Source organism: Balaenoptera musculus, chromosome 9 (assembly GCF_009873245.2).
Source record: "Balaenoptera musculus isolate JJ_BM4_2016_0621 chromosome 9, mBalMus1.pri.v3, whole genome shotgun sequence".
Classification (NCBI taxonomy): Eukaryota; Metazoa; Chordata; class Mammalia; order Artiodactyla; family Balaenopteridae; genus Balaenoptera; species Balaenoptera musculus.
In genome coordinates, this window is record NC_045793.1 from 77,764,350 (window position 1) to 77,782,747 (window position 18,398).

The 18,398-nt window shown below is 35.2% G+C and overlaps 1 protein-coding gene across 7 annotated transcripts in view; it reads right to left on the minus strand.

The window, feature by feature from the left end:
* CROT (carnitine O-octanoyltransferase) overlaps nucleotides 1-18,398 on the minus strand; it is a 104,749-nt gene that overhangs the window by 56,239 nt on the left and 30,112 nt on the right. For all 7 annotated transcript variants that reach the window (XM_036863814.1, XM_036863815.1, XM_036863811.1 and 4 more), the window contains exons 8-14: nucleotides 16,256-16,349; nucleotides 15,492-15,617; nucleotides 13,742-13,843; nucleotides 8,318-8,401; nucleotides 7,795-7,902; nucleotides 7,438-7,568; nucleotides 443-566 (exon numbers count right to left, since the gene is read on the minus strand). In XM_036863814.1, coding sequence (XP_036719709.1) covers nucleotides 443-566; nucleotides 7,438-7,568; nucleotides 7,795-7,902; nucleotides 8,318-8,401; nucleotides 13,742-13,843; nucleotides 15,492-15,617; nucleotides 16,256-16,349 — 769 coding nt within the window. The remainder of the gene's footprint in view (nucleotides 1-442; nucleotides 567-7,437; nucleotides 7,569-7,794; nucleotides 7,903-8,317; nucleotides 8,402-13,741; nucleotides 13,844-15,491; nucleotides 15,618-16,255; nucleotides 16,350-18,398) is intronic.

Here is an 18,398-nt window from a genome sequence, read left to right on the forward strand (position 1 = left end):
GGAAGGAACTACCCTTTTGTGTAAATGCTTAAAGTATAAAACAAAACATATAAAGCTGTACTGGTTCTAATATACAAAAAAAAATCTGATTTCAAAAACGTTCAACCACATCAAGAAAAGCTTCCTTTTAAAGGCACTTTGGGAGAGTCTACATTTTATGGGTGTTATCTAAAGGTAGATTAACAGTAGTGAAATACTCAAGGTGTTGAAGTTACTTTGCCTAGAATATGACACAAATGGGTTTCTTATCAGGTCTTCCCTGTTTCTTATTCTTTCCAAGTATACACTTCACTGGCAAATGAAGAAATGTTTGAAAGTTTCCAGAAAAAAAAGATTTGAAAATATTTTACTGATCCAGGGATTTGAAGAAGTTAGTTATTTAAGAGCCAAGTTTCCTTTAGAACAGACAAATTCTGTTAATTTTTTCTTTTCAAATACTCACACTGGTAGAAGGATCCTGCATGGATTGGCACCATCTGACTGCTTCTACTGTACACGATCGCACAGTCTCTGTACGGCCATGATAAAAGTATCTTGTCATAGCTGTTTCATAGCAGCAACCAGGGCTACAAGAAAAAATGAAAATAAGAGAATGTATCATGAGAAAGAAAATGCTCTAATATTATTACAAAGAGAGTTTACCTAATAAAGCTGGCTTTGGTCAGAGACTAAATTCTACAATACAGACTACGATTGAGATTTTCAATAACAACGAGGCTGTTTTCAACATCAAAGAGCAAAAAGTACTGTGGCCTGGTATAACAGGAAATGTTTCAAAGGCCTGGCTGCTGTCAGGTTGTGTACATTGGCGTCTGTGGCAGGTGGCCTCTGAGATGCCCCCAGTGATCCCTGCCTCCTGCAGATGCCCTGGTATAACCCCTCACGCTGTGTGTGGGATGGATTTAGTGTCTTCCTTCTAATGAAAGGAATATGACAAAAGTAATGAGATGTCACTTCTGAAATCAGGTTACAAAGAGAGCTCTCTCATCTCCTTACTCTGAGGAAAGCCTGCTGCCATGCTGGGAGTTGCCCTGTAGAGAGGCCCAGGTGGCAAGAAACAGAGAGAGGCCTCTGGACAACAGCTTGGGAGGAAATGAACCTTATTAATAACCATGTGAGTGAGACTGTATGCGGATCCTCTTTAAGGGGTGCCTTCAGATGAAGACACGGTCCTGGCTGACACCCTGACTACAACCTGACAAGAGACCTGAAGCCAGAGGCACCCAGCTAAGCTGTGCCTGGACTCCTGACAGACAGAAAATGTAAGTTGATAAATGTTTGTTGTTCTAAGCTACTAAGATACGGGGTAATAGAGTCCTTGGCCTTTAGTTTCCTCCTACAGAACATGAATGACTCTAGAATTAAGTAAAAGCATTATTTAAGAAGTTCCCTAGAATGATGACTGTTTTCCTGGGGTGGAGAATGATATAACAATTTTTGGTACAAAGCTCTCTTACTTTCCTGGTGATAGGAATTTAGAGTTAAGGCAATCAAATGGAAGAGTAAAAGGTCTGAACGTGGGCACTAAGAGTGCTCAGTTTTTTTTTTTGGCCGTGACATGCGGCTTGTGGGATTTTAGTTCCCTGACCAGGGATTGAACCCAGGTCCACGGCAGTGAAAGCACCGGGTCTTAACCACTGGACCGCCAGGGAATTCCTGCAAACAGTTATTGAGCCTCCTCTGTTCAGTGTTTCTATAAGACTGTCTCCCTGAGCTGAAATAGTATCCTTTCAAAATGTGAAGGAGAAAGTGTAAATAAAAATTTAAACCACCACTAAAATAGCATTCTTTAAAAAACAAAGATAAACGCAGTAAGAATGAATGACAAAAAAGCACTACTCTGCAACCTGTAATGAAATAATAGATCTTGGTAATGATCATCAATGGCCACTAAAACCATTAGGTAAAAAAATCAGGGAGGAAACTTTATAATGGATGTTGGCTAACAATTGAACTCAACCTCAATCTGAACAGGATGCGATAGGAAACAAATAATATTAACTATTTGATTTACTGTTATAAAAAATAATAAAAATAATCGATTACTAGTCTCAAGTTGCCAAATCTAACTACCAGTTTATAGGAAACATGGGAGACAGAACAACAATGTTTAACAGTTTTTTTTACTTAAAGGGCAAATACGTAAAACAGTAATATAAATTTATGTTAACGGACACACAACGTAAAAAGATGTAATCTGTGATAAAATAGAGGGCGGTACAGAGATGGATAAAAGCACAGTGTTTGTATACTATTAAAAGTAAGCTGGTATTATTCAAACTAGGTTGTTATAAATTTAAGATGTTAAATGTAATTTCCAAGGTAGCCATAAAGAAAATGGCTTAAAAAATACAAAGAAATAGGGAAATCAAAATGGTACACTACACAAAAAAAATCAAAATCACTACTACCAAAAAAGAAAGTAATGGAGGAATTGAAGAACAAAAACATGTATGCCCTACAGAATACACAGCTAAATGGCAGAATTCTCCCTCCTTATCAGTAACTCTCCAATCAAAGGCAGAGATTGGCAAGATGAACAAAAAACATCATCTATATACTGTCCACAAGAGATTCTGTTTAGAAACAAAGACAGTTAAGAGGTTAAAAGTAAAATGATGAAAAAAGATAGTAACCAAAAGAGAGTTTGAGTGGCTATACAATTTTTTTTTCCATTAGGAGTGGCTGTATATATATATATCAGACAAAATATATTTTAAGTAAAAAGGTTGAATGAGACAAACAGGACATTATTTACTGATAAAAGGTTTAATTAATCAAGATATAACAATTATAAAAATATATGCACCAAACAACAGAGCTATAAGATATATGAAACAAACACTGACAGAATTGAAGAGAGAACTAGACAGCTCCACAACAATAGTTGCAGACTTCAATACCCAACTTTCAATAATGGATAAAACACATAGAAAGAAGATCTAATAAGGAAAGAGAAGACTTGAACAACACTATAAATAACTACACCTAAAAGACATATATAGAATATGCCACTAAGGAACAGCAGAATACAACTTCTTCTCAAGTGCACATAGAACATTCTCCAGGATAGACCGTATATTAGGCCACAGGATAAGTCTCAATAAATTTAAAAAGACTGGAATCATACAAAGTATCTTCTTCAATGGCAATGGGATTTGCTAAAAAGCAAAGCTAAAAAGCAGTAACAAGAAAAACTGAAAAATTCACAAATATGTAGAAATAAAACAACAAACTCTTAACCAAGTGTTCAGGGAGAAATCACAAGGTAAATTAGAAAACACCTTGTGATGAATGAAAAGTAGAACATACCACAATTTATGGAATAAAGCAAAAGCACTGTTCAGAGGCAAATTTATGGCTCTAAATACTTACATTAAAGAAGAAGATCTCAAATCAGTAAACTAACTGCACACCTTAAGTAATTAAAAAAAAGAAGAGCAAACTAGCCCCAAAGCCGGCAAAAAAAGAAATTAATTAAGATTACAGTAGAGATAAACAAAATACAGAAATGAAAAATAAAGTTAACTAAACCAAAAGTTGGTTCTTCGCAAAGATCAACGAAATTGACAAGCTTTTAGCTACACTAAGGAAAAAAAGGGAGAAGACTCCAATTACTACAATCAACTATGAGAAAGAGGGCATTACTACTGACTTTACAGAAATAAAAAGGATTGTAAGAGAATATTATGAACAACTGTATACAATAAACTGGATAGCCTAGATGAAATGGACATATTCTGAGAAACACACAAACTACCAAATCTAACTCAAGAAAAAATAGAAATCTGACTAGATGTATAACAAGTAACAAGATGAATGAGCAATCAAAAACCTCCCAACAAAGGTAAGTCCTGGACCAGATGGCTTCACTGATGAATTCCAATACTTAAAGAATTAACACCAATCCTTCTCAAACTCTTCCAAAAACACTGGCGAGGAGGGACCATTTCCTTACTCATAATATGAGGCCAGCATTACCCTGATATCAAAACCAGGCAAAGACACTGCAAGAAAAGACACTATAGACCATTATCCATTATGAATATAGATGCAAAAATTCTCAACAAATTACTAGCAAACTGAATTCAGCAGCAGATTAAAAGGATGATACACCATGACCAAGTGGGATTCATCCCAGAAATGCAAGGATGGTTCAACATATGAAAATCAATGTAATATACTACATTAATAGAATGAAGAAAAAGACCTATATGATCATCGCAACTGATAAAGAAAAAGCCTTTGACAAAATCCAACCTATCTCTATGCACAGATATGTGGTCTTATACATAAAATGCTAAAGAGTCCACAAAAAACTGTTAGAGCTAATAAACGAATTCAGCAGTTTTAGGATATAAAGTCAACATGTAAAAATCAGTTGCATTTCCATACACTAGCAATAAATAATCTGAAAAGAAAATCAAGAAAACAATTTACAACAGCATCAAAAAGAATCAAATACTTAGGATTAAGTTTAACCAAGGAGGCAAAAAGACCTGTACACCACAAACTACAAAACACTGAAAGAAATTTAAAAAGACATAAATAAATGCAAAGGGACCCCATGTTCATGGATTAGAAGACTTAACATTTTTAAGATGACAATACTACTAAAAGAGATCTACAGATGCAACGCAATCTCTATCAAAATCCCAACGACATTTTTACAAAAATGGGAAAACCCATCCTAAAATTCATATGGAATTTCAAGGAACCCAGAGTTGCCAGAACAATCTTCTTTTCAAGAACGAAGGTGAAGGGGACTTCCCTGGTGGTCCAGTGGTAGAGAATCCGCCTTCCAACGCAGGGGACGCAGGTTCAACCCCTGGTCAGGGAACTAAGATCCCACATGCCTTGGGGCAACTAAGCCCGTGTGCCACAACTACTGAGTTCGCGCGCCTCAACTAGAGAGCCTGCATGCTGCAAACTACAGAGCCCGCGTGCCCTGGAGCCTGCACGCCACAACTAGAGAAGAGAAAACCCACACGCCACAACTAGAGAGAAGCCCGTGCGCCACAACGAAGAGCCCACGCACCTCAAAGCAAAGATCCCGCATGCGTCAATGAAGGTCCTGCATGCCGCACCTAAGATCCGACACAGCCAAAAATAATAAATAAAATAAATAAATAAATAATAAATAAATCTTAAAAAAAAAAAAGAACAAAGGTGAAGTACTCATTAGTTCCAGATTTCAAAACTTACTGGAAAGCTACAATAATCAAAACAGTGTTGTATGAACACAAGAAGAGACACACTGAACAACACATTGACCCAGAAACAAACCCTCACATCTATGGTCAATTGATTTTGGACAAGAGTGTCAAGACCACTCAATAGGGAAAAGACAGTCTCTTCACAAATAATGCTAAGAAAACTGGATATCCATATGCAAAAGAGTGAATTTTGATCCTTACCATACCCCCTACACAAAAATTAACTCAAAATGGATCAAAGACCTAAAGTAAGAGCTAAAACTATAAAACTCTTAGAAAAAAACATATGGGGAAAGTTTTGTAATACTGGATTTGGCAATGATTTCTTGCATATGACACCAAAAGCACAGGCAACAAATGAAATAAACAGATAAATTGGACATCAAAATTTAAAACTTTGTGCATCAAAGCATACTATCAAGAGAATGAAAAGACAACCTGCAGAATGAGAGAAAGTATTTGCAAAACACCTATCTGATAAGGGTTTCGTATCTACAATACATAAAGAAGCCTTAAAATTCAACAACAAAATGACAACCGAATTACCAAATGCACAAAGGATTTAAATAGACATTTTGCCAAAGAAGATATACAAATGGCCAATAAACACACAAAGATATTCAGCCTCATTAGTCATTAAGGAAATGCAAATAAAAACCACAATAAGATACCACTTCACAAGTACTCTGGATGGCTTTTTTTTTTTTTAAACAGAAAAGTAAGTGTTGGCAAGGATGTGGAACAATTGTACATTACTTTGTATATTGATGGTGGGAATGTAAAAACGGTATCCACTGTGGAAAACAGTTGGGCAGTTCCTCAAAAGTTAAACATAGAATTACCACACAGCCCAGCAATTCCACTCCTAATTATTGACTCAAAAGAATTGAAAACAGGGATTCAAACCAATACATGTATGTGAATGTTCACAGCAGTGTTATTCACAATAGCCAAAAGGCAGAAACAACCCAAGCGTTTATCAACAGATGAATGGATAAACAAAATGTGGTATATTCATACAATGGAATATTATTCAGCCATAAAAGAACAAACATTGAAAATACTATCCTAAGTGAAACAAGCCAGATACAAAAGGACAAATAATGTATAATTCCACTTAGAGGAAATATCCAGAACAGGCGAATTCATACAGACAGAAAGTGGATTAGAGATTACCAGGGGTTGGGATAGAAGAGAGAATAGGAAATTTTTGCTTAGAGTTTCTGTTTGGGGTGGTTAAAAAAAAGTTTGGAAATAGATAGTGGTGATGGTTGCACAACAGAGTCGATGTAATTAATGCCACTGGATTATATACTTAAAAATAGTTAAAATGGCAAGCTTTATTTTATTTATATTTTACCACAATAAAAGAAGATAACTGACTGTTGAAGGCAAAATTAGTAGTGCATCATGAGGTTGTTAACATATGTACAAGTATAATGTATGACAACAATAGCACAAAGAATGAGGTAAGCATAATAGAAACATTCTGTTTTAAGATTCTTTCATTATACTTTAAGTGGAAAATATCTGAAGGTAGGTTGCAAGTTTAAAGATGTATTTTGTAAAACCCTACTGAAAGAAAAAAAAAAAAACCAGTGTAGCTGATAATGGAGATAAAAGGAAAAATTTTAAAAAACTAGGAATTCAAAAGAAGATAAAAAAACAAAGAAGAAACGAAAAATAGATGGGATAAAGAGAAACAGCACGACTGTAGACTTAAACCCAACCTTATTGATAATTATATTAAATGTAAATGATCTAAACACCACATTTGCAGATACATATTCTCAGGTAAAAGTTTAAAAAGGAATATCAAAGAGCTTCCACTTCTGCTTAGGATGTAGAAAGTCATAACATACCATCTCTCCTATCCTAAAAATGAGTAAAGACTGTCTAATCTATAAAACCATACCTTTTCATGAAACCACTTGAAAACAGGCTGCAAGAAAACCAAGCGATCTGAATTCCAAAGAATGACACATCTCTCTCAGAAGAGAGCAGGCACTTCAAAAGTATCAAGGTAATGAAAAACAAGGAAAGACTGTTAAAGTGTCACAGATGGAAACTCTAATAACACTGTTGATGAAAGTACAAATTAGGGCACAGTGCCAACTGGGAAAAACGTAAGAAAAAACACTGGGGAGTTACGACAGAATAGCTATAGTAAAGACAGCCTTGGACTTCAAGACTATGAAAATGGAAAATGAATGGTCCTCACCGTCCATGAAGTCTATAATAGGCCAGCTGAAGTGCCAGCTGAACAAAGGTATCAGGGTGAAGCTTCTTCTTCTTGGTTAGCTTCTTGCCAAAAGATGTAAAGGCATAGACCAAAAGCTGCAGATCAGATGCCTAACAAAAAGAATTAAATACGAACAGTGAAAAAACACCTAAGGAGAATACCCCAAAGATAAGCAAAATATCATTTGCATTAAAATAATCATCAGACATAAATAAAGGTATTAAAGTTTTAATTTTTAAATGTTTTATGCCGTCATACTTGGATGATAGCCAAATATTCATATATAGTAGTTACAAGATAAAGTATTACTATCAAAGAGAAAAGTGAAAAATCTACCTGCTTGAAATATTGGGCTTTAGCTTGGTTGATGTCATTTAATACTTTTTCATCCACAGTGAAAACAAGCTCCTCTGGAAGTGGTATATCCCGTACTTCATCTGAACCCTGAAAATAGGGAAAACTTAAAAATATTATATCTATAAAAATATGAGGAGGGCTTCCCTGGTGGCGCAGTGGTTAAGAATCTGCCTGCAGGGGACACGGGTTCAAGCCCTGGTCTGGGAAGATCCCACATGCCGCGGAGCAACTAGGCCCATGCACCACAACTACTCAGCCTGTGCTCTAGAACCTGTGAGCCACAACTACTGAAGCCTGTGCGCCTAGAGCCTGTGCTCCGCAACAAGAGAAGCCACCACAATGAGAAGCCCACACACCGCAACGAAGAGTAGCCCCCACTCACCACAACTAGAGAAAGCCCATGATGTGCAGCAACGAAGACCCAATGCAGCCAAAAATAAAATAAATAAATTTATTTAAAAAATTATGAGGAGAAAGGGATGAAATATTTGTTCTAACATACCGTCCATCTTCCTTCACTCTCAAAAATTTTCTGATCAACATAATAGCTGATGCTTACGATAACCATTGCATCATAAGGAGCATGCTAAAATGAAAATACACAAGATTTTGAATAAGTTTTGTGAGTTAAAACTTGACCCATCCTTAGAAAACTAAAAATAGAAGTACCATACGACCCAGCAATCCCACTACTGGGCATATACCCTGAGAAAACAATAATTCAAAAAGAGTCATGTACCACAATGTTCACTGCAACTCTATTTACAATAGCCAGGACATGGAAGCAACCTAAGTGTCCATCGACAGACGAATGGATAAAGAAGATGTGGCACATACATACAATGGAATATTACTCACCCATAAAAAGAAATGAAAATGAGTTATTTGTAGTGAGGTGGATGGACCTAGAGTCTGTCATACAGAGTGAAGTAAGTCAGAAAGAGAAAAACAAATATTGTATGCTGACACATATATATGAAATCTAAAAAAAAAAAAAAAAAATTGGTTCTGAAGAACCTAGGGGCAGGGCAGGAATAAAGACACAGATGTAGAGCATGGACTTGAGGACACGGGGAGGGGGAATGGTAAGCTGGGACGAAGGACGAAGTGAGAGAGTGGCATGGACATATATACACTACCAGATGTAAAATAGATAGCTAGTGGGAAGCAGCTGCATAGCACAGGGAGATCAGCTCGGTGCTTTGTGACCACCTAGAGGGGTGGGATAGGGAGGGTGGAAGGGAGATGCAAGACGGAGGAGATATGGGGATATATGTATATGTGTAGCTGATTCACTCTGTTATAAAGCAGAAACTAACACACCATTGTAAAGCAATTATACTCCAATAAAGATGTTAAAAAAATTTAAAAATTTTTAAAAATGGAAAAATAAAAATTAGAGAAAATAAAAAATAAATATTAGATGTTTTAAAAAAATAAAATAAAAACAAAGTATCTCTTTAAATTTTTACTTTATAAAAAGTGGAAGACATTGAAGGGTTATGAACAGAGCACTAACATGATTTGTCTTACAATTTAAAAGGATCACTCTGATGGTTGTGTTGAGTTAAAAAGAGAGTGTAATGGGAAATGAACAGCATTATGCATTTGGCAAAACCATAAAGTTGTACAACATAAATAGTGAAACAATGTAAACTATGTAATTCAGTTAATAATAATGTATCAGTATTGGTTCATTGAATGTAAAAACATATACCAATGCAAGATATCAATGAAAGGAAAAACGGGGTGCAGGAAAGAGAGCAAGTGAGCATTTTGTACTTTCTGCTTAATTTTCCTGTAAATCTGGAATTTGCTCTAAAAAGTGAAGTCTACTAACTAAAAAAAAAAAAAAAAAAACTTGACCCAATATTTTATTTTCACCTTCCCTCCACTCTTAACACATAATAAAATGCAGAATTCTCAAATGCCTCACCTTGTAATGATAAAGAGATGGATATTCCACAGTATAGTAACTGATGTATTTTATTTTCTGAGAAAGAACAAATATTTAAAGTCGGAAGCACCTAATTAGGGCTCTTGAGGTAATGGGAAGGGATGTAAACATGAATAATCTAGAGAAAATAACTGCTATCTGTATTGGAAGTCAAAGGAGGTATACATATGTACATATACAATGCTAAAATGTTCTGGAATTGTAAAAGCACTATGGAAAAGCAGATGGGGGTGGCAGACTAAATCTGAAGGCTAAATGGAGGATGGGTATGAACTTCTTTTGGTAAACACACAGTCCACTAGATAAGTATTTAAAAGCATAATGATTTTGTGTACATATCTATAAGAGTGTTCAATGTGGCAGAAATAATTCTCAATGTTTAAGGAATGTGGGGAAGATGCGCTGAGTTACAGGGATGTCATAGTTTTGACAGCTGTATTTAGAGACAGGAACTGTGGCTAATGAATTTTCCCATCATTTATTCTGGAGGATAAACTTTTTGCCTTATCTTCTCCATGTTCTTTTGATGACAATTACATCACATGGGGTTTTTCCCCTCTGGGTTAAGGCTACCACTTTACATTACACACCATTACCATTCATGAACTGAAAGCGACACCGCTAGCCTTGGAGAGAAAGAAGGGAGGTTTAAGATATGAATCCAGCACACTTGGGCCCAGTTTCAGAGGGTGTAATTAGGTGTCTTAAATATCGCCTTAACACTACACAGCTTTGCTGCCCTGTATTACAGCCCCACGGAGCCTAGAAACACGGTATACCGCTACCAGGTAAGCAGCTACCAAAGCACCAGGAAGGGCTTAGTAGGGAGGTCAGTACAAGATGCAAGAGCAGTTCATCCCGCCTGCCAGCAACAGCACGTATAACAAGACTCAAAGGTCATGGACAAGACCCTTTTCTAACAGCATCTCACAACTGTGTACTTTGTAGCTTTACAAAGAACTTTCACAGATATTGCATATATTATTTCATTGAAGACAACAGTATTATACTGGAACCAGTAAGAAAGAGCATGACTGAAAGATATAAATCTCTTTGACTTATAATTTTACCCATTCATCTCCTGGCGGAAAGTTAATCATCAATTTAAAAAAAAAATGTTAGGAAATAGAAAAAATTCAAACGCTTTCCTGATGCTTTATTTGTTCACATAAGTTTTATCTTTTTTTTTTCATTTATATGGAGGCAATATGTGTAATATACTGTTTAATAATGTGGACTTTGGTTCTGAGTCCAAACCTTACTACTTACTAGCTACATAAGTAAGTTAAGTTCTCAAGTAAGTTACTTGAGAAAGTTACTTAATTCTTTAAGTAAACTGCCTCATCTGTTAGTAGGGAAAACAATACCTAGTCGCATACAGCAGCTGTGAAAAATGATTTTAATAATGCTTATAAAGTACTTACTACAGATCCTGGCCCACAGCAATAATTAGTAACTATTGTTATTAACAACTAATGTTTATTACATGCTTCCTATGTACTCCTACAAAAGCCTACAACAAAGCCTCTATAAGGAAGACAAAATAGTTGACCCCAGGATTTTTAATCCCAACAGGGAAATGCTATTATGTAGTCTAATCACAAAAGTATATATTCAAGCACCAATGGAAGAGAGCAGCAATATGAATTTGGATTAAGAACAACTTAACTTTACAGTATATATACTTTACTAATAATGTTTTACATTGGTTAAATAGCATTTTCAGTAATCATCGTAGGTTGCAAGGGGAACCTACATGGAATTTTAAAAGCATATTGTTAAGTGGAGATCATCAGATCAATCTGATAAGTATATGGGTGACAATGCATACACATGAAACATGTCCATACACTTTACTACAGGAAAGCATTTCAGTTGTGCAAAGATATATGCTCATTATGGGACCAGTATTTTTATTCAAAGATAGAAACATCATTAAAGTTATTTTCTCCTGAATTTGAGCAAACAGCAGGATGTTGATGCCATCAGTAAAAATCCAAGTAGTGCAAGGCGGTTTTTTTAGGGGGTTGGGAGTGAGGGAGGAAAGCAAGATGATGAGTTCTTGATGATGAGAGTAACTAACCCTTACGTAACAATGTAACATCCAGTTTGGACAATTTAACATATGGTGAAAGAAAACTCTCAAGGTGAGAATAATAGGTAAAAACTGTAAAAATATAACTGCAAGCTACCTATGTAGAAATGGTCAATGAAACTATTAAACCAGAGAAAAGAGCAGACACAGGGGGAATGGTTATGAATAATATCAAGCTCAGTTTTAGAATCCGGAGACAGGAAAAGACTGTTAGGAGGTTGAAGGCAGTGTCAGATGCATATGAAGAAGAGGGTAACCAACTGCAGCTGACAAGTCAACGAGAAATGGAGGGAAGGAGCCAGAAGGCAGTTAGCTACTTTACGAAGGACAGACAGGGAATAGCGAGGCTATGAACCAAACTGAGGAGGTCAAGAAGAATCAAACAAGGAGCTGAAGAGAAAAAAGCTGAGGCAAGTAACACAAAACCTTCTGTCAACACTGGACTCGTAAGGAAGAGGACAGACAACGAATCTTCAAAATGACTCAAGGCAACCTTTCACCCTGATGATTTACTGTAGAAGACATTCTATTACCTGCACATCAACCACACCACCTTCCTCGGCAATAACAGCTACTTTACTTTTCTTTAGGCAATCAGCACACATCTCTGTGGTGGTTTGAATGAGTGATTCTACCAGCTAGGTCCCAAGGTTTGGTATGTGACCCAGGCCAGGCGAATCAGAGCAGCTAACTCCCTGGAATGTGCACGACTGACACAGGCCAATACAACCAATGAGCATTATTCCCAGGTCTTTTGCTGGAACCACTGGGGTTAAAAAAAAAAAAAAAAAAAAAAGCTGGCTATTTCCACAGAGAACACTAATCTGCGAGGAGAGCTGTGAAAACATGAGACTGTAGGTACAACCATCACGTGGTGTAGTCTACATAAAAATAAAGCCAAACATAGGAAATTAATGCCAAAAAATGGAAAGAGAAATTTCTAATGAAAGCATCTGGACACTGGAAGTCAGCATTACCCAAATTTAGCTGTACCCCTATGCCATAAATACCTTCGTAAGCTAATGCCAGTTTGACTTAGGTTTCTATCACCTAAAACTGAATAAATACTGATTAATACAACTATTGAACCCAGATCAACGTAAAAGGATTTTTTTTAGTATCTTACAGTCCCTACATATCAATATTTTGGAGGAAAGCCCCCAAATACGAACAAAAAATCTACCTCATACTACTTTATACCTAATCATATACTTTATGAAAAGTATTATAATGAGGTTATAAGTATATATTGCAACTCTGACTTAGGTTGACTTTTTAATTTTCTTGGTTCATAGACCTCCTGAATGCCCATCAGAAAATGGCAAAGTAGAGCTAATGAAGACAACCATGGGAGAACAGAAAAGAAACAAGAAAAGTTGTGTGTGTGTGTGTATGCATGTGTTTGTTTTATGAAGAAGATAAAAAATGGTATTCAGTACCAGACATTTTAATATCCAGAAGTGAATAATGTTCCGAAGATCATGTGTCATTTTTTTTTTTACAAGGTTACAAAATTACTAGGTAAATGTAGAAATATATCCACAGACATTTCTCTGTGCATAAAACAAATACTAATGCTATATCTTTTAAAATAGGTTGTAATTTTCAACAACAGGTAACAGTGGATTTTAAAAGAGCTTATACTACATAAAAATGCAAGCAAATTCCACTTTACAGATACACACCACACTGTTATCCTGACTACAGATGAAAATAATTTGTCCTATACTCTATTTTCACCTTTTACTCTAATGCCATAAAGCTAAATAAGTGTTTGCTTATTCTACCACAGGACAGCGTAAGTATTGTAGATTACTGCCATTAAATTAACCTAAAAGAGTAAAAGGAAAAAATAATTTCAGTAGTTTACTTACATCACAATTACAGCCAAATACTCCATTAGAAAAGGAAATCAAGTTATAAGATTTGTCACCCCAGCGTACTGTTGGATCTCCAGTAAGAACCTTTGTAGCAACCTAAAATAAATGTAATATTTCCAAATTTAAAGGATTTTAATATTGGTTTTTAAGTATTTATATCTTAAATAGACACAAACACACACACACACACACACACACATGATCTCACTTTTCCTCTTCAGGTAAACCAAATTTAATAAAATGTTAGTTATACTCAAGAGATAATAATTCTGGCCCTGACTTTAAATAGTACTCAAAATCCAAGAAATTCTACCAGAAAAGAGAGTGATGGCACAACATTCATGAATGTTTAGAGAATATACAATTGAAAGGACAAGGCTTTTGCAACTTGAATAGGATAAGAGGCATTGATAAGTTTAGTCATTAAAGTCTAGTTACAAGAAAAATATTTCAAGAATTCATATCTTACTAAGCCAGTTTCTCAAATGGTAAGTTTTGGCCATAAGTGAGTCATGAAACCACAGTAAACATTCTTTACAAGAAAGAATAAAATAGAACATAAATATCAGAGTACATCGCAGATAGTCAAAGTAATTATTACCGTTTTGTGAAACTTCTATTATGTATGTATGTGTAAGTGTGCACACGCTTGTGGGCGTGTGTGTGTGTGTGTAATGGGCTGCAATCTAAATATGCCTAACTGTAGATTGCAGCAAAAAAGTTTGAGCAACACTTCATTAAAACACATTCTTCCTCAAGAAGCTTGTTGATTCTACTTAAAAAAAAAATGCAGCTAAGAGGAAAAATTGTTTTCTAGCTACAAGGTTTTTTCAGTCCTATATTATTTTATTTCTATCATTTAATATTGATGAATGTATTATGAAGTAACTTCAGTGTTTTCAAAAGACTCTGAGATTCCTACAAATATGACTACTACCTTTTATTTTTTTCCCAGGAAATGATATTGCCCCAGAAAAAAAAAAGTAGGCCACAATTACCCTTAAATTCACTAAAGTCAGTGTGTTCTATAAAACCAAATGATAAATCACAAGAATGATATAATTCTTAGGACAGACCTCACCAACTAAGGTATCAAGGCCCACTGGTGTGGGTTATAGGTAGGTTCTCATGTCACATTTGGTATGAAATCTCATTTAGCCTAGCGTCTTATGCAAATTTCCTGTATATATAATCAATGAAAAGGTTGGGAACCACTGACATCTGATAAGCAAATAATAGACATACTTCTTTAAACAACATGTAAGATATGTCTAAATGGAGCTAAACAATGTGGCAAGAATTTACAGAGCATTATTTATGTATAAGATTCATTTGATACGTGTGTCTCTGTGTGTGTCTGTGTGTGTGTGTGTGTATATATATATATATATATATAGCTAAGAAAATGTTTTAAGAGCCTGCATTAAATATTTATATTTTATGACTTAGTATTTGCACTTTCTTTTCTTAGCTTCCCCATTCTAAGATAAAAGATGTTTCCAAGATACAGGAAACAACTGTCTTCACAATTATGTTTCACAGTGGTTTTATGGGTGTATATTTCAAACTCAGTAAGTTGTATACATTAAATATGTACAGCTTTTTGTATGTCAATTATACCTTAATAAAGTGGTTTTAAAAAAAAAAAGCCTGCATGTAACAAAATTCTTCTCATGTTCAATTTACACAAGAGTCCCCCAGAAAAATCTGTGGGAAGAAATAACAAAACAAGATAGTTGAATACCTGAGAATAATCTTCCGGTGTTACACGTGGACTGCCATCATCTAAACAAAATACCAGTAAACTGCTCTGAATTTTTTCTAACATAGTCAAGTTCTCTGGATTAAGACTAATCAAATATTCTCGTGCCTAAAGGGCAAGGAGATAATAATAAAATGTTACAAATTAAATACAAAATATCCAGAAAATCTCAATAGGTTCTCAAAAAGTTACAGAAAAGGTTCATCAAGAAAAGTGTGAATTCAAGGACCTCTGTGTTGACTCCTGAACAGGTTTTTCCTCCAACTGCATGGCTGGTCCCTACACCTGTGCTACTAAATGCATAAATGTATAAAGTTACGCCACCGCCTAGATTTTCTCTAATAGTTTAAAATTGTACAATGTATTTAATGCTGCTTAAAGCTTAAAGCTGTCTGTCCGTTTATCTTTATTTCAAAAATCTGAACAAAGGGACAGCATATACTTGAGCTCAGTGTTTGAAATTTAAATGTAAATAAAATAAAAATAGCATACCCTCACCCCAAAAGTGTAAATTGTAGTTAATAATATTGTATTCCATATTTGAAAGCTTCTAGAGAGTATATCTTAAAAGTTCTCATGACAAAAAACGTATTTTTTAGTTTTCTGTATGGTGATAGACGCTAACTAGACTTACCGTGGTGATTATTTCTCAATATATACAAACACTGAATCCTTATGATGTATAGTTGAATATAATGTTGTAAGTCAATTATACCTCAAAAGAAAAGAAAAATGTAAATTACAACCTTAGCCCATCGAGTTCGCTCCTCACTAGTTAACGCTGCTACCCCAGGTCCATCAGGTTCACGACGGCACTTCTGTTGGATGTATGTCAATTGCCTTTGGAAGATTAAACAAAGAGGATTCAAAAAGAGCACAGGCAGGATCACTAGCTACTTTGGCCTTTAATAGGTTATAAAGTTTATACGTATTTAAATGTTTTGATATGTTATCCAAAGAAAGAGATTATGGTCTCAACAGCAATGGAGTTATTTCCTACCCAACTTTTTTTTTTTTAAAGTGATTATGTGGCCTATTAATACCATAAGTATACTTGACAAATCTCACAAATATTATGTACATTTTATCTAACTAAAAACTATGTGTATATATTAACAGAGGACTTATTCTATACCCAATTAATACTTGGGCTTAACCCCCAAAATGGAAATACCATGTAGTTAGTTTTAAATGTTTTCACATATGCCATTCTTACTTAAAATCATTACAAAGACTATTAGCTAAGGATAAATTATTTCCCCCCATAGCATTCTATAATCCTAGTCTGATGAGTTTCATGTATCTTTAAACATATAGCAGGTAAATAACAGGGTTCTTCCACAAAGAAATTTTCATCAAATATCCACAGCTTATTTTCATCCCTACTTCCTCATAAGATATGCTAAGAAATTACCTCAATTTAAACGCTTCCACAGGTTTCTTAGAAAGTGAGCTAACGTAGCTTAATAAATGGTCAAAAGGCACCACTAGTAGCCATCCCTTATTTGCGACTTTATCATTCAAGGAATGAATTCCTTGCTGCAAAATTCCTCCCTCTTTATTTGAAATTAATGGTGTCCTGTGGAGCAGATGAGGCCTTCTATACCAAACAATCTGCATCTATGGTGGAAGCAACTTGCCTTATCTCTTCCTGCTTACTTGTCTTTGCTAACTCTGATTTTGCTTCAATTACAAATAAAGCTTACAGAGTTGGTGGTTACATGGCGGCCATAGTAACTAGGATAAATTCTGAATGCTTAAGGAATTAAATCTACCTCACTGTTTTTCTCCATATGGTATGAGTTGCTGCCCGTCCCTTACCACCTGAGAGCACCAGTTTTGACTATGAAACTTTTCCCCACTCCCTGATATAGCTATTTTAATATTCAGTGGGAAAGGACCACGTCATAAAAAAACAGTCATTATCAGAGAGAAATCACCAGGAAAAATGTATTAAACCTGAAATGACATTTTAAGCTTGATAATAAAAGATCAGATAGTAACTGCCAAATCTTCACCATTAAGAAGTCCATCCTACCTAAAGTGATCTACAGATTCAAGGTAACCCCTATTAAAATCCGATGGCATTTTTCACAGAAACAGGAAAAAAAATCCTAAAATTCATATGGTACCACAAAAAACTCCAAACAGACAAAGCAGTTTTAAGCAAGAAGAACAATGCTGGAGGCATCACACTTCCTGGTTTCAAAATATATTACAAAGCTTCAGTAATCAAAATAGTATGGCACAAATAACAGACATACAGGTCAACGGAACACAATAGAGAGCCTAGAAATAAATCCACTTACATACAGTCAACTGAGGTGCCAAGGAAGCCAAGAATACACAATGGGAAAAGGATAGCCCCTTAAATAAACAGTGTTGGGAAAATTACCACATACAAAAGAATGAAACTGGACCCCTATCTTACACCATATAGAAAAATCAATTCAAAATAGATTAAAGGCTTAAATGTAAGACCTGAAACAATAAAACTCCTGGAAGAAAACATGGGAAAAAATGCTTCTAGACATTGGCCTTAGCAAGCATTTCTTAGACATGATACCAAAAGCATAGGCAACAAAAGTAAAAACAGACAAGTAGGATTACATCAAACTAAAAGCTTCAGCACAGTTAACAACTAAGTGAAAAGGCAACCTACAGAATATGAGAAAATACTTGCAAACCATACATCTGATAAGAGGTTAATATTCAAGGAACTCCTACAATTTAATAACAAAAAACCAAACAACCTGATTAAAAAATGGGCAAAGGGACTGAATAGACATTTCTCCAAAGAAGATATAAAAATGGCCAACAGGTATATGAAAAGGTGCTCAACATCACTAATCATCAGGGAAATGTAAATAAAAACCACAATGAGATATT